Source organism: Larimichthys crocea, chromosome VII, assembly GCF_000972845.2.
Source record: "Larimichthys crocea isolate SSNF chromosome VII, L_crocea_2.0, whole genome shotgun sequence".
In the NCBI taxonomy this organism is placed as follows: Eukaryota; Metazoa; Chordata; class Actinopteri; family Sciaenidae; genus Larimichthys; species Larimichthys crocea.
The window spans coordinates 26,487,954-26,504,595 of NC_040017.1; the positions used below are offsets into that span (position 1 = coordinate 26,487,954).

Here is a 16,642-nt window from a genome sequence, read left to right on the forward strand (position 1 = left end):
TGTCTCTAATTTACAAAAGTGTTCCTCCATTCCAACATTTTCACCTGGAAGCTGAACAGACGTAGACATCTCTCTCTCTCTCTGTATCTATATTTCTTATACGTCTTGCAGAGTCGGCGTGTCTTTCTTCTTCTCTGTTTTACTGACGCTCCTTTGTTGTGACAGGTCTCACAGAGGTTTCTCTCTCTGCGTCGCAGGCTGTCTGTCTCTCCGCCCAGCTCTTCTCTGGTGTCACTCCATTTTGACATTACCGTTGTGACTCTGTGCCGATCTGCCGCTCCCTCTCTGAGTTTCTGTCCATTTCTCCGTCTCTCCCTCTGCCTCGGCCCTCGCTTGATGTTTTTCGGATGTGACAGAAGTCTTGTGAACCTCTGGATCTCTCTTTCTTCTCTCTCCATTGGCTGTCTTTCTCTCCCCCGCTGCTATGTTTTTCCATCAGAGTGCTGCTGGAAGTGAAAAAGCTGTACATCTCGGCATAGCAGGGGATGAACATCATGTACCTGTGAACACAAGACCTCTGGCGATGCTGTCACATCTCGTCTCCTCTGCTCGGGCTGTTCTGTTATACTCTCAAATCTATCTCAAATATTACAACAAAAAAAAAAAGTTTGAGAAACTTCCTCCAGACAGGGAACTTCAGGGATCTTTAAAAGACTCTCGGAGGGAGGGAAGTCTTTCTTACAAATAGGTCACTTTGCAGGAATTCACAAAACTACAGTCGGCGCACGAGCTGCCGGTGAAAACGAGACTTCAGGCTCGTCTGAGCTGAAAAACAACATTAATAAGAAATCACAGAATTTTTACATCATAGTCTGTAAATGTAAATGTTCATAAGACTCCTCGGTGGCCCAGTTTGCAGCTGCCATGAATCAAATCTCTGCTTTATTTGTTTTTTGATTGACTGGATCAGGACGTTTCTTCACACTCTGAGCTCATACTAATATACATTATTTATATATTTATGAATATATAGCATACAGGCAAGAATTATACTATACCCTCTATACTATATATTAATTTTTCTTGCAAAAATGTTCATATCAATTCTACACAATAGAATTTTTCAATTGTAAGGCATAATCAGGAAGAACATTATAATTATATTATAATAAATTATAATAAACATTATAATAAATAAGCGTGTCCTACACAATCTGACATTATATTATCCAGCTGATTTTAAAGAGTTAATGTTGATTTATTTATTTATTTATTTGAGTCGAAGATGAGGCGTTAAAGCCGTTTTCACAGGTTTGACTCTCCGTGGTGAGTAAACTGTAAAATTAGTGCCCCTTTAATTTTTTTATTTTTTGCATTTTTGGGCTTTAATTCTAAATATGAACTCTTCATCCTGGCCTTCATCTGACTTTCACTGCATCAGTTTCAGGGCAGTGTAATGTAGGAGGGAGTGAATCACGGCTGCTGCAGCTTGACCGCTCTGCCTCAATTAACGAGCCGAGAGACGGCGAGTCTTTACAGTGCGGAGACACTGTAACTACATCACACTGATGCACCACAGGACAGTTTGACTCATATGTGGTTAAATCGTTGACTTGACGTCTGAAAAGCAAAAATCGAATTGACTCCAGACAAACATTATCAATCTTCCTCGCGGACGCGTCGCCGCTGCTTCAATCTTTGACATGTTAACATCGAGGCACTTTCTGCTGTCGCCCATCCTGCAGCTCATCCAGCAGCATCAGTATGCATCGTCATACTGAGCGTGCATATGTTAGTGTGTGTTACTGTGAGTCAGAAATCAGAGGAGAGGCAGCTCGCTGTGCTCTGTGTCTGCTGCCTCCAGTGCCTCTCTGGTCATCAGGGAGAGGAGGAGGAGGAGGAGGAGAGGAGGAAGGAGTGAGTCATGCTAGTTAGATTTTAATAAAAACAACTGCCAGGGTCCCCAGCCTGGATCATGATGATGATGATGATGATGATGATGCTGCTGTTGAATGAAGTGGTGTTGGGTCACTCACACTGTGGAAACAGCGTGTTGAAGTTCAGGTCTGGTTTGAATTTCACAGACTCTCGCTTTTCATTCTCAATCCTCGTCATCCTCTGACAGAAATAAGAGCTCCGTAATTGAAGCTCTTGTACTTTTTGTGCTGCAGGTTTGTCCAGCGTGACTCTCCCTCATGCTGCAGCCTCCACAGCGAACTGTATTTATGAAAATGTCTCGTAGCACCATGAACAGATTTTATTGATATCTGCGGCTCAGTGAACGTTGAACCTCTGGCATTATTAGTCCCTCGCTGCCTCCGCTGCAGGTGTTTCATCTCAGAAAGTTCCGACCTGCTGACCTGAAACTTTCTACAACTTGAATATTTAAAAATGTGTGAAACTCTCACTCACTCAGCTCTACTTTTTATAGTTTCCCAATATTACTTGGCACTGTGCTGCCTCTCCAATGTTCCCAAACACTGCAATAAACTCTGGTTTGACTTCAACATGGTTGTTTAAAACACATTTTAGTGGTTAGTCTTTGCAAATGCATTTGGTGGTTTGGCGTAATTGTTGTTAAGATGTATCTGCATGTTGACCCATCAGGATGGACGGCACCTGAAAGCACCTGGAACTCGGGACTGAGACAAAAAGTCAATTTCAGTCAAGCAAAACCTGTGACGACTCAATGTCCGCGCTCGTTATAAACAGAAATGTTAAATATATTGCTGTTCTGTTCTGTCCGTGAAATAAAGTCTCATAAACTTGTTACATAAACGCAGAATCCTTGACGACAGTGAGCAGATATTACTTCAGCAGCTGCAGCACATCAAGTCTGGAAAGTGCTTCCAACCGTTAAAACGTCAAATGATGAGGTTGACTTTACAAGAGGAAATGCAAAAGTCACAAACCATACAAAGACACACACACACACACACACACATGCACACAGCGGACTGAAGTCAAATGCCAAATGGAGCTCGCTCTCCGTCACTGAGGGACGTGTGAATGAACGCGACGCCGCTGATTTGTGATAAACACGACCAACGTCCAAACGTGATCACAGTCAGCGGCCTGTTCGGTTTGTTTCTCTTTCTGTTTCCAAGAGGATTTTTCTGAGCTGTTAGTATCACGCACTGCTCCGTCCTCTCACAGCAACGGAAAAAACAACCTAAGGAACCTCAACTCTGCAGCTCTGTGAAGCGTTTTATCCTCTTTTAGCTCAGAGTTTCAGTTTTTACAGCACATTTACTGTACGGCTCATCTCCAGCAGCAGCAGCAGGCAACTTTTGTGTCCGCAAACAACGCTGCAGGACAAAAAGCAATGCGGAAAAAGCAGCTATAGAGAGAGACGTTTTTTCTCAAGATTTCGTAGACAAACACGACTCCAAATGAATGTTTGTGGGATGTCAAAACTTTACAAAGTGGTAATATGTCAGAGCTTGTTGTGCAGCTTGTCTGTCCTCTAGTGGCCAAAAAAATCCAGTTTTAATCGAAGCTGCTCTAATGAAAGAAAATAAAAGAAACGAGTGACGATCCACTTATAATACCACCTTAACACAGCAAAGTTCAGGAGTTTAATCAGCTCGTGATGCACAGAGCACCGTGGACAGAAGTGTCAGTCATGCTCTGTACTACATGAATATTCATTGATCTCTAAGTCAGACTTTTGTAATGACATTAAGCAGGTCTGCAGGTCTGCAGTGACACAGCTGCACGGCCGCATCAATGTGATCCCCACTGACAGAGTGGCCTTTCCACACTCTTCACACACACACACATAGAAATGCATGCACGCACACAATCACAACACATAAATATGACAAACACACACTCATGCCAAGACAATGGCCTGCTAATCCTTGCTTCTGATTGGACGAGTCCAGATTACCCAGAGGGCACCAGCTGTCAGGGAGAGGCGAAGCCCAGTTTCCTCAGTATCAGCACACACACACACACACACACACACACACACACACACACACACCGGTCATGTCATTCTGCTCACTAATGCTGAATTAAATGCAGAATGAGGCTGAAACGTCGCGTGTCTGAAATGTCATGCGAGCAGCTCGTTTGTGTCATTCGTCGCTCGGCCGCTGTCGACAGGGACGCCGCGTCAGCTCTGTCAGCACGCCGTAAACACGGGCAGGTAGCTGAGCGCCGCGAATGCCTCAGTGCTCTGTGTGTTTTTATTTTTAGCAGCTTTTGTTTCAGCCCTGCAGCTCGTAGCTGCACGTTCACCTCTTTGTCCACGTGTGAGGTCATCACAGATATCGAGGATAAACTTTTTAATCAGAGCTGATCGATGTTCTTTATGAATTTTCTAGATCCGTCTCCCTGAACTCTCTGCCCTCGCACCATCATGTATCACTTTCCAACCCCCACACACACACACACTCACACACTGTACAGCTTTTGTCCATGAATCCTTCTGCTCCCAGTGGAGCCACAGAGAGGCCGAGCCGGGCCAAACCGAGCCAGTCCAACAATTGCAAAGGGGGAGGGAGGAGACAGGAAGCGCTAACTGACACGCTGCTGAGCGGAGATAAGAGCAGATCCTACTAAATACTGGAGTCAAGGGAAGGAAGAGAGAGGGAGAGAGAGAGATGGACGAGGAAGAAGAGGAAACAAAGCGAGATGAGAAGAAGAAAGAAAAGAGAGAGAGAGAATAAATTACTAAAAGGGTTAGAGAGCGAGCGAGAGATTTACTTTGAGTGTTGAGATACAGCCGGACTGAGAGGCTTTGCATTGGCCTAGATTCCCCTCTGTCTGTCTGTCTGTCTGTCTGTCTGTCTGTCTGTCTGTCTGTCTGTCTGTCTGTCTGTCTGTCTGTAATATCCAGTGAAGTCATAAACTGTTATGCACAGTGTTGTTTGTCGTCGCTCTGGCTCGCAGCACTCGCCCTGAGGTCAGAGCTCTGATTTACAGCTGCTGAGAGCCACACTTGTGGTTTTGCATATCTCGGCCTGTTTACTACAAGTCCCAGATATTTTGCACCCCACAGCTAATGATGCGAACTGTGTGCTTCGGGATCGTGATGATAATTTCTGTCGTTACAGGCAGCCATTGTTTGCATTCATTATTTAAAGTGATAAATCACTTCTTGAAACTTGCAAACCGTCAAAGATCAAATCATCTTTTTACGAGGAAACATTCTTGTTATGAGGTGACGCAGCATCGACCTCTTAAAGCAACAGCAGCAGTTTTAGCACCTCTAGTTTCACCACTGAAAGTCAGTCCCACATTTACTCTTCTCCTCGCTCACTCTCTCCTTTTCTCTTCTGAGCTTTCTCTGTCAGCGTCCTCTTTGTTCTGAGCTCCCAGTCCAGGCAGCCCGGCTAACAAACTGAGCTAACAGCAGCTGCAGTCCCGTCAGGAAACTCTGATTTCCGCCTGATTTGTATAAAAACCACGTCGATTTCTTCACTGTTCATAATCGTGGATGCAGACATCTTCAGCGTTTCATTTCATGTGTACTTGAGCAGAGACACAAACAACAAACACTCATACACGTGTGCTCACACTTTTCCAAGAAAAGTTGTTCTGAGTGTGTTTGGACTTCGCTCACTGAACATAAATCAAAGTTTGTCCGGCAGTGGAGTGCAAATCCTGTGATGCTCCACAGTTTCTTGATTTGTTTTATAGAGTTTAGCCAGCTTATTTGCAGTTGATATAAATCGTAAAGATACAGTTGTCACACACATGTTCCGCCCAAACTGAAGCAGACGGCTGGAAATCACAACAGCATGTTTTATTTTTCATGTGAGCAGGGAATTAATTTCCTGATTGGACCGAGTCCTGGAAAGAGACATAAACAGTGGAAATATGAACTCTGCTGTTTTCTGGATGTTTCATTCTACATGTGAGAGATGAAGATGAAAAAGACATTTTATCTCCCAGAGAAGCTTAAGGCAATCAAATCTAATATGTAATTACAAGTTTCTAATTAGTTTTCTGCTATAAATATCACCGACCGCATGAAATGTAACGTTCCTTTAACTCAAAATACATTTCTTGTTTCTCATTGTGTGTTTTTCTCTCTCTGCTGCTGCAGCATCATTTCCCTGCGGGGATCATTAAAGTTTCTTGGTATTTTTTCTTATCTTGGTTGTTAAAACAGTATGAGCCGGGGTCGGCTTCATTTTTGTTCTACTGCACATAAAAATTAGGAAACCAGAAATACCGTAACGTCAGAACTGAGACGATATATATTCTGCACAACATCAAATCAACTCGTGAGTTTCCAGACACCTGTGGAAACATTTTGAACAGAAGAAACTCTGAATGGAACAAATCACTCTGAATATCGTAAAACATTTTACGTTTCTGCGTCCACAGGTTTCGATGGAAATGATTTCTTATGAATATATGATGAGGTTTTTCTTCTTTGTTTTATTTCTGGCTGTGCAGCAGCTCTGCCACCCTCCATTAACATGCCTGGACACAGGAAACACATTCATTCATCAAAGTGACACAAATTTGGAGCAGCAATAAAATTCAATGACTTTACAAGTGCTCAGCATCTGATGGAAATTATGCTTATATAATCTTTTTTCTTAAATTTAGCTCTTTCCATCTCTTCTTGCACAGTTTCACTCATGCACTGACCTGTTTATGTGTGTGTGTGTGTTTGCAGGAACGACAGAGCGGGTGTGTCTGATCCAGGGGACGGTGGAGGCGCTGAACGGCGTCCATGACTTCATCGCTGAGAAGGTGAGGGAGATGCCTCAGAGCACCCAGAAGACAGAGCCGGTCAGCATCCTGCAGCCGCAGACCACCGTCAACCCCGACCGCGTCAAACAGGTCAGTGTGAGCAGCCCAGGCAGCTACACCTACAACCACGTGTGTGTGTTTATGAGGTGTGTTTGTGTGTGTGTGTTTATGAGGTGTGTTTGTGTGTGTTTATTAGGTGTGTATGCGCGTGTGTGTGTGTGTGTGCCAGCTCTGCCTCGGCCGAACGGAGGGGAAGTGTTTGCCCTTTGAACGTCAAACCGTGTGTTTCTGTGGTCGGGTTGTGATTTTCTGTTTGAGTGAAGCTGAATGAGGCGAAGCAAAACGACAGGAGAGAGCGCACAGACGTGTAATCAGACGAGAGAGAGAGAGAGAGAGAGAGAGAGAGAGAGGGAGGACAGAGTGGAAGGAGAGGAGCCAAGACGAGAGGCAAAGGAGGGAAAGATGAAGGTGTGAACGTAAAACCTTTCCTGAAAACTTCCACACACCAACAGGAAATAGTTTCCTGCTGAGGGAGGAAGTGTGAGCGACTGTCCCGATCACTCTCTCTCTCTCACACACACACACACACACACACACACACACACACACTCTCTCTCTCTCTGGCCTTAAAGAACCAGAGGGTGGCCGGTTCAACTCCAGCATGGACCACAGATATGATGGAGTAAGGAGAGGTGCCAGGATCCTTTGGTGTGTGTGTGTGTGTGTGTGTGTGTGTGTGTGTGTGTGTGTTTCCCCATTGAGGGATTAATAACGTAAATCTTCTACACTCGCATGCACACAATCAGTGTGTCTTAATGAAAAACATGAAGCTTCAGCTTCATCGCCTCTCGCTCGCTCTCCACTCACAGGATGAGTTGTTGTTACTGATCCTGCCGAGTTACTCAGGTTATCACCTCACTGTATACATGATGTTTACATAACCATGTTATGTTATTCTTACAAAATGCTCACACGGGATTACAACTACACGTTAGTAACCGCTGTCAATCCGTCCGGGGGTCAGTGGAAAACCAGGGCGGGGGAAATATGCAGTGAAACAAAGTTTAAAGAAAGTTTCATGGAAATAAACAAGTTTGCTGATCGTGCATCACAAATATTCAACTTGGATCATTTTTGTATTATTAAAAGTCGCTGTAGTGGCTTCTTCTAACCTCACTGTTTGCAGTGCGCTCAAACCGCCGTGTTGAGACGCTCATGTGATGACATCATTGTTTCCAGTCGCTCTGATTGAAGAAGTTTTTGTTTGTACGAATGTCGTCTGCAGTCTGTGTGTTGTTCCCCGCTGTGTGGAGGTGCATCAGCACGCCGAGCCTCCAGGATCATAAAATGTGATGACACATGATGTTCATCGCCCAGAGAAACTTTTGATTCCAGCAGCCAATCACAGCTGGACAATTACTGCGGCCATTGATTCTGACCCGTATCTGTTTAAGTGATTATCATCATTCTCTCTCCATGATTGCTCCCTATTGATTAGTCAGGTCTGGCATTGTTTCCAACTATTGACTGTTCAGGCCTGCTGGACGGCACACACACACACACACACACACACACACACACACACACGACTAAAACACAGCAGAAACAATAAAAACCAAATAAATTAAATGTAATCACGAGAACAAGGAAAAAAAACAAAATGAAATTTTTTTTAAAAAACGTCCTCAGAAGTTTGTTTTTCTGTTTTTCCGCCTCGTCTCTGCTGTTGCATTAATGTTGCGTACGTCTTTTCCCCTCCTGCGATTTCTCATTCTCCGTCATAAGCAGAATCCAGAGGAGGAGGAGGAGGGGAAGGAGCTACGCCTTTATAGTTTTGAATAATTATAGTTATCAGACACACACACACACCCTGAGACAGTTTTTTTTTTTTTGCAGAGCACACAATTCTAAGGTGCAAGTTATGAAGAGAGTTTATGCATAATTAATCAATGCACACACACACACACACACACACACTCACACACACTCACACAGACAACAGTATTGGATTGTGTTTGCACATATGTGTGTGTTTGTTGCTGGTAATTTTAACACAAAAAAATGCTGCACATTTTTTGTTCTCCTCAGGCGGGTATGGATTATTTCCTCGCCTCGCCTCGTGTCAGGTCGTGGTTGGCGCTCACCCGGTGGAGATCCAGAAAACACGGCAGCAGATAACCCTCGTGAAATGCTGACTTGTCATTTTTACCCATCACATTTTGTCGAGATTAATCTAATGGGATATAACATGTCAGCTTGTGAGCTTCGGAGGCGCTGCTTGGTAGATTTTGTTTCAGCCGCGCTGAGCCAAGCGAGATGTTTCGCCCTGATTCCAGTCGTAGTGCTAAGCTGAACTAACCAGCTGCTTGCAGGAGTGTGATATCCTTCTTGAGTGTGTGTCATCGTCCAGATGAGCTACATGTTGAGGCCTTTTACCTGTGTGTGTGTGTGTGTGTGTGTGTGTGTGAGTGTGTGTGCCATACTTTTATTCAGTTTGCATCACGAGCCATCGTCTGATTCTGACTGACAGTCGAGTAATGCAGGCCAGCAGCCGCGGGGAGACGAGCAGGCTAATAGCTGCTGATATTCAGACACTTGGAATAGTGGCTGAATCCCCCTGTTGCTCTTCAGGCTATTTATACCACGTCGGAGAGGCGACTAAATGGATTTGACGACACTCATCAGATACACACATGTTGACACAAAGACAGAAACCCCCCCTAACACACACACACACACACACACACACACACACCGAAATAACCTCTTTAGCCCGGCTGGACACACACACACACACACACACACACAGAGACGTGAAGTTTATTCGTATAAAAATAACATGTTATATTTTAACCAATAATGCAGCCATAAAGAACAACAATATCAAACATTATAATGTGGTGAAAATATATTTTTTAAAGAGAGTATTAGTCATAAAGGGCTAATTATGAACATATTTAATTAATTAACTAGTTACATCTGAATTCAAACCGTTGTTTTCCTGATTTACCACCATGCAGCAGCGCGGAGACTTTTCTTGTGTTGCCATTGTTTCAAATACAAAAAAATCTTTTTGTTTTTATTATTTAAGTTTCCGTTGCGTACACGAGGCGTCGTAAAAATGTTTTTTGCTCAGAGATTTTCACTCTTTCTAATATATCAAACATTTTGTGACATTGGTCACTCACAGCTTAAACTCTAAACTTGGTTTTTAGTCATTTAAATTAGTTTCAGAGCTGTGTGATACGTCTCATCAAGTTTCCACTTTGCTATTCACTTATGTATTACATAAAATATAGTTCCTGTTCTAAATCATATAAAATACAAAAAGTTATGAATTAAATTTTGCTAATTCTCCAATTAAACCTGAGAAAAATCATCTACAAAATAAATCTAATCCTAGAATAAAGAGAAGAAAATCTGGAAGAATAAAAACTTTTTATTGTAAATGAATTATAAAGTGTGATCAGAGGAGTGTGATGCAGTGATGAGGAATCGAACACACACACACACAGTTACACACAGATTTGGGGTCATAGTTTTCTTGTTCGACTCTTCATGGTCGTCTTTGTGGAAACACAAACCTCATGTGACACATGACCTCATGAAAACACACACACCATCATGCACATGTGTGCTCCTGAAAGATGAATCGGTGTCCAGTGCGGTGCAGCCGTTGATTGTCTACTATTTCTGGTTCTTCTTCTTCTTCTTCTTGTCATGAGCGCGGCTGTTGCAGCATGTGCTGCTGACCTCACCGGGTAACCCCTCCTGGGACTGGGCGAGAGAGAGAGAGAGATGTTTGAAGGGTGTTTGTGATGTTGTGGAAAAGAAGTTGGAACGAGGGACATGGAGGAAGAGGAGTGTGGAGGAAGATGACGTGAAGATAGATAGACGCGGGGAAGGACAAACGGAGCCAACAGTGCGAGCCTGGCCGGCTGAGTGGGTGACTGAAAGCTGGAAGCAGATCTGAACTCTTGTTAGCCGACAGCTGCGGAGTGACGGAGAGCTTCGCTGGAAGAAGCAGCTGCTGATAGAAAGAAAAACAGAGCGGCGACGACACTGACAGACGACACGCCGCGCTTCAAGGCCACATGACAGGACAGGAGCGCGGCGCAGTGATTTATGAGCTGAATAAATTCTTTTACCGACTCTAATGAGGTCTGACACGAGAGATGGACGAGGAGAATTTATCGAGGGCTTTTATTACTTTTATTATTCTGTTTGTTTTGTTCCCGCCTCTCGACTCAAACATCATCACGTCGGTGTGTTCACACTGCAGCACGCTCTAATGTTACACTTCACATGAGGATCGGTGCTCTCGATAAGACGATTGATACGACCTGATGTGTCCAGAGAGTATTTTTACTGCTTTAAACTGTGTGAGGTGTTGAACTGTGTCATGACACTGAAACAGAGGAGCTCACAGGCAGGAATTAAAGTTAGAGACACGAGGAGACTTCCAAAATAAAAGGACATCATGGTGTAGTTTTGGTGTTGTTTTTGTTGTAATATAGTGTCAGATGCATGAACGTACATGCAACATTTCATATTTGTTTGTGCAGTTTTTGAGCTCGCTGTGTAAATGTTTGCAGACACAGTTCCTCTGACGTCCACCAGAGGCAGCTCAGCTTTAAGAAATCAAACTAATCTGTAAATATGCAAAATACAAACAGTTATTTTTCACAATAAAACAGCTCATTCCTCTAAGGTATTAAATAAACAGTCAGATTCACGTCTGCGTCGTAGAAAGTACAGGAACGATCCTCCTCGTTTGTATTCATGAGCAATAAAATTCCCTCCTGCTCTCTGCAGTCCGGCCTCACTCGGTGTGGTATGTCCAGTAGCTCCTGGTGATTATTGTGTGCTAACTATAGACGGATATTTATAGAGACATTATGGACACAAGTGTAACAGTTTGCTCTTTGCTCGTGCTGCTGTTGTTCCACACCGAACTGAAAGTGATGTTTACTAAAATCCCGTGCTTGGCAGCTGTTTGCTCTGTGAAGGCATCTTGTTCCAAAATTCAGGTTTTAGGTAACGAGGTTTGTTTTGTTTTCACTGTAAACTCAGTAACAGCACACAAACATCAGCAGCTACATAAAAGCCGAAACACTCTGGAGACCACCCGCACTGTGTTTATATGTAATGTACTGAAGCATCACCTACTTAGTGCATCAATATTGTATTCATATTGGCAGTCAGACATGCCCTCTCGTCTGTTATTGTTGCATTACGGCGTTTGAAAGTGAGCTGCAGAGCCCCCGTGAGATCAGCTGGAAGTGGCCTGTGGTTTTGTTGTGGGATTATTTCTGGGTCTATTTCTGGCCCTGGCTCTGGCTTTTATTCAGACTGAAAACTAGGGAGCGTTCACGTCGACTGTAGTCTGGTTGTTTTCCCTGGCCGCTCCCAACAGCGGCTTCCTGCAGGAGAAAGGGGGTCATTTCCTGTGACCTTTCACCTCTGGCACAAACACCTGTTTCCTACTTCCTGTTATTGCGTCCCTGCGCAGGAAGTCAGCCGTAAATGTCAGGAAAGCGTTGAATCTGGCTCACGTTGTATCAGATGATGAAGGAGCAGGAGACTTGAGGAACTGGCAGGAGAGGAATATTTCATCTTCAGCCAGAAAAACTCAAACAGCAACAAGTCAGTGAGCGAAGGTCTGATGTCAGATCAGTTTCAGGTTCATCACGACCTCTTTCAAACTGTCACGTTATGGATAAAAAAATATCGATTATAATCACTTTAACGAGCATAAATTCACGAGGACGTCACGTCTGCTCTGTGCGGTTGATTGTGATCCGTCTCTGACAGCATGTTCCTCTCTCACCTCCTTACATAATGTTTGATCTATTTTTTACTGTCAGTCCTGTGATTTGCAGCCGCTGCTGAGTCAGGAGAATCACACACACACACACACACACACACACACAGCGTCTCTTATCTGCTCCGAGCAGCGATGATGGAGCGTCTGCATCACATTATCTCGAGCCTCGGTTCATATTTTTTTTCACGGCAGCGTTTTACACGCATGAACGCCCCTGAAAAAATGAAATTCACGTGTGACGGACTTCTTTCTCACTTCCTGTCATTGTTTTACTTCTTTAAGACGTGAAGAGGGAGGTGGAGGGGAGGTGTTAGGAAGGATCTCTGCCACGTGGGGAGTGGTTTGAGCAGGAGAGAGGGAGGTTTTAAAGCGTCCTCCTCCTGAGGAGATAAACACAAGGACAGAAAGAGGAGAAGAAAAAGGGAGGACAGTTAATGTCCAACAGATTTTGTGTTTTTGACCCTTTAAACAGACTTTTTAATCTGCTCTGCTTAATCCTTCTTTTATTTTGACAACTTTCTGTCGTGGCTCATCTTCCTGCAGTCAAACTGTTTTGTTGTGCGTATGATCATCAGGTGTATGATCCTCTAACGTGTCCGGGGGGGATCTGATGAACGTTATTACACCCATCACTCCTCCCACGCGTGTCAGCTGTATGTTAATACTCCGCTCGGTCTCAATACAAATGCTCTAAAATTCTCGTTAGTGATTTACGTTGGGCATCAGGAGGATGATTAGTTTCTCATCTTCTGCTGCGGGTTGACGTTTTTATTTGTTTGTCTCTCCTGTGAGAGTCTTTAACTCGACCTTTACCTTCACTGTCAGTCGTGACACTGTAAGTTCTGCCTGACGTGAGACTGTTAGAAGTTCATTTTACGAACACAAACAGCTCGATCTGAACGTCACTTGTTGGAGATGCTGCACGCTCGGTGTGTTTGTTTTTCATTTTCTTCACTAAGGATGCTCGGTACAAAAACACAGTGCACGTCTGTGATTATCGAACAAAAATGATTCACATAATTCTGCTTCACGCGTTTCGCAAAAACACAGCAGCTCATAATCAGTGGGTACGAAGGATTATAGTGACGGACAGAAGGAGGCCGTGATAATCCTCCTGCTGCTCAAACCTCATATGATCTCATGAAGTCTCACTCTGCAGTTACAACACGTGAAGTTTACATCGAGCACCGAATGGAAACATTTGAGATGTATTATGATTTAAAGTCTCCTAAATTCATCCCGACATGTTCGCTGTTTCTGGAAACTTTGGAGCGCCGTTAAAAGTTTCTTGTGGGTTTGGCTGCAGAGAAAGTTTCACAGGGAGGAAAAAAGTGATTCATTAATACATCGGTTTACAAATCAGGAACATTTCTAATGATTCATGCAGTTATGTTTGAAAACCACAAATGTGTTTCATCACGTTTGAATGATGTCATTTTATGTGTGTGTGTGGTGTGTGTGTGTGTGTGTGTGTTGACCCTGACAAGTTTGATGTCACTTAAACTGCAGGATTACAGGACGAAATCCAGCCTGGGACATGTAGTATAAGTACTATGGATATATTTGTGTGTGTGTGTGTGTGTGTGTCAGTCATCGTGTCATTGTACCGCAGCTCTCCTGTCCTGCAGTTATTTTTAAACCCACAGGGGGGTTTCTGCGCTCCGGGACGGTCCAGAGAATGACAGGAGAAAGACGACGAAAGAGAGCGATGGAAAAAGAGGGATGACATGGGGGGAGACAGACGGGTGATGAGGGAGAGAGAGAGAGAGAGGCGACTAAGCCTGTGGATCACGGGGGGGCAGATTAAGCTAAAGTCCCTGCTTAAGACTTCAAAGTTCAAACTGCAGCAGCCTCAACAGTTGTCTGTGGTCCTCGACTGTGTGTGTGTGTGTGTGTGTGTGTGTGTGTGTGTGTGTGTGTGTGTGTGTGTGTGTGTGAGAACATCTCGAATGACACGTGTTTATTGTTCTGTGCGTGTGTTTATCTGTTTGTCTGTTTGCATGTGTCGGACCACGTTCACCTTTTTCACACCTGTACAAGTGAAATCATGAAGTCGTGTGTGTGTGTGTGTGTGTGTGTGTGTGTGTGTGATTGCGTGACAGCACGTACATGCGGCCTTGTGACCTGAATGGAACGTAGCACAAAGTTGGGGCGGTTCCTCTGTGACAGCTCCGGCATAGTGAGAGACAGAAGAAGAAAGGAGGGAAAACATTGAAGGATGGAGCGAGGAGGAGAAGGTTAAACGGAGAGAGTGTGAGCTCTCGGCGTGCAGTTATGTGCTTTAGATCTCTGCACAGTTCAAATCTGAGATTAAATCCAGGTTATCAGACGTTTCTGGACACAACAACAGGCTGGAATGTGTCAAAATAAAAGACCAACACTAAATTCTACTTACATCTTTAATTACAAATCTCTGTTTTTGTTCTCTCTCTGCAAACCTTTCACATTTACACTTTATTCAAATGTATTCACATATTCTTGTCACTTTCTGGCATGTGAACGACGCCCAAGTAATAAAACAATAATAAAAAAAGAATAAATGCCAAGAAGTTTTTTGTTTTCCAGCTCGCTCAGTCTGAATCCGCTTTCAGAGGAAACTCTTCACAGTGTTTAACGTTCGGACTGAAGCGACGTCGAAGTCTGTGCCATTAATTATTCAACAAAATGAAATTTGGATTGCTGTTTATCACATTATGTCTCCGCCGACTCAAACACTGAAACAGCTTTTCAGTGAATGGAAAAATGTTTTGTGTCAACACTCGACGACACACTCCGAAAGCTTTTAGTGACTTTTTCTGCTCAGACTCGTGAAATTAAAACAAACGGAGAGGCACACACACACACACACACACACTGCACGTCAAGGTTAAACCCCGACAAACTAGCAGCATACTGTGTGTGTGTGTGTGTGTGTGTGTGTTGGCGTGGTTTCCTCGTTTGTTAAATGAGACATTGTTCTCTCAGATTTCCATGCTCCGATGACCTCAACACTCTGTTCCTTATCACCACACACACACACACACATACACACACACACTCTTACAGTTACACAAAATGACTTTCATGCTTTGGTCGATGAAGCGAAACGTTTGCCCTCCTCGGACGAACAGAAACACTTCAGGGAAAATCCTGCGAGCTTCGTTCAGCTTCGTTGTTTTAATGTTTTTCATGTTTCGTCTTCACTTTCGATCTCAGCATGACGACAGTGATGAACGGGTCCATGTCGCATAATAATAAAGAGAATTCGTAGCAGCATTTCACCTCCATGACCACACATTTCTTTGCTTGCTAGTTTAATTACTTAATTAATTAATTGCATTAATTAACCGTGTTGGAGAATCAGCTGATCCGATCAGTAATGATTGATAAGGCGATATTGAAATGGATAAACGGAGGTCTGCTTTGTTGTTGTTGTTGGGCTGTGTCTCACCTGTCTGCTGAGTGCAGGGTGGATGAAGGAGAAAGTACAGCCGCATACAAAGAGTCCAACGTTCTCTCAGTGATGACGCTGAGCAGTCGCTCAGTATTTCAAACTGAACTTGAATTTGCTTCTTCAGGTTGATTCAGAGTTTGGTCTGAACGTGACACGTGAGCCGCGTCAGGTCACGACGAGCGGAGCCGGATTTGTTGGCCGAGCTGCAAACGCTCATATAATCATTATCTGGTGTGAGTGAGTGTGTTCCAGCAGAAATCACTGACTGTCTCTTTACGTCACAAACAGTCAGACTTGAAGATCGTTGGCTCACATTTGAAGTCGGAGCCGTTTGACAGTTTTGGCGTTCGTAACCTGCCAACAGTCAGACCTGTTCCAAGTCGCTCCTGAATCGAATCAGCGCTCTGCTCTGCTGTTGACATTGATTTGGACTCATCTGCTAAGCCGGATCCCTGCTGCAGTCCACACTTCCCATCGTTTGCTCCTCCACAGTTTTTGCCTTGAGTGTATTCATGAACAGGAGATTGGCTTTGACCTTCGACCTCGGCCCAGCAGCTGCAGCAACAGGACGTTGTAGTCAGCAGCTGGATGGAGGCCAAACCCCTCCTCTCCTCCCCTCTCCTCTCCTCTCCTCCTCTTCTCTCCTCTCCTCTCCTCTCCTCTCCCCTCCTCTCGTCTCCTCTCCTCTCCTTTCCTCTCCTTTCCTCTCCTCTCCTCTCCTCCTC

General features: G+C 44.1%; 1 protein-coding gene across 3 annotated transcripts in view; it reads left to right on the forward strand.

The window, feature by feature from the left end:
- Nucleotides 1-16,642, forward strand: part of nova2 (NOVA alternative splicing regulator 2) — a 74,562-nt gene that overhangs the window by 44,052 nt on the left and 13,868 nt on the right. For all 3 annotated transcript variants that reach the window (XM_019271426.2, XM_010741961.3, XM_010741962.3), the window contains one exon: nt 6,581-6,747. In XM_019271426.2, coding sequence (XP_019126971.1) covers nt 6,581-6,747 — 167 coding nt within the window. The remainder of the gene's footprint in view (nt 1-6,580; nt 6,748-16,642) is intronic.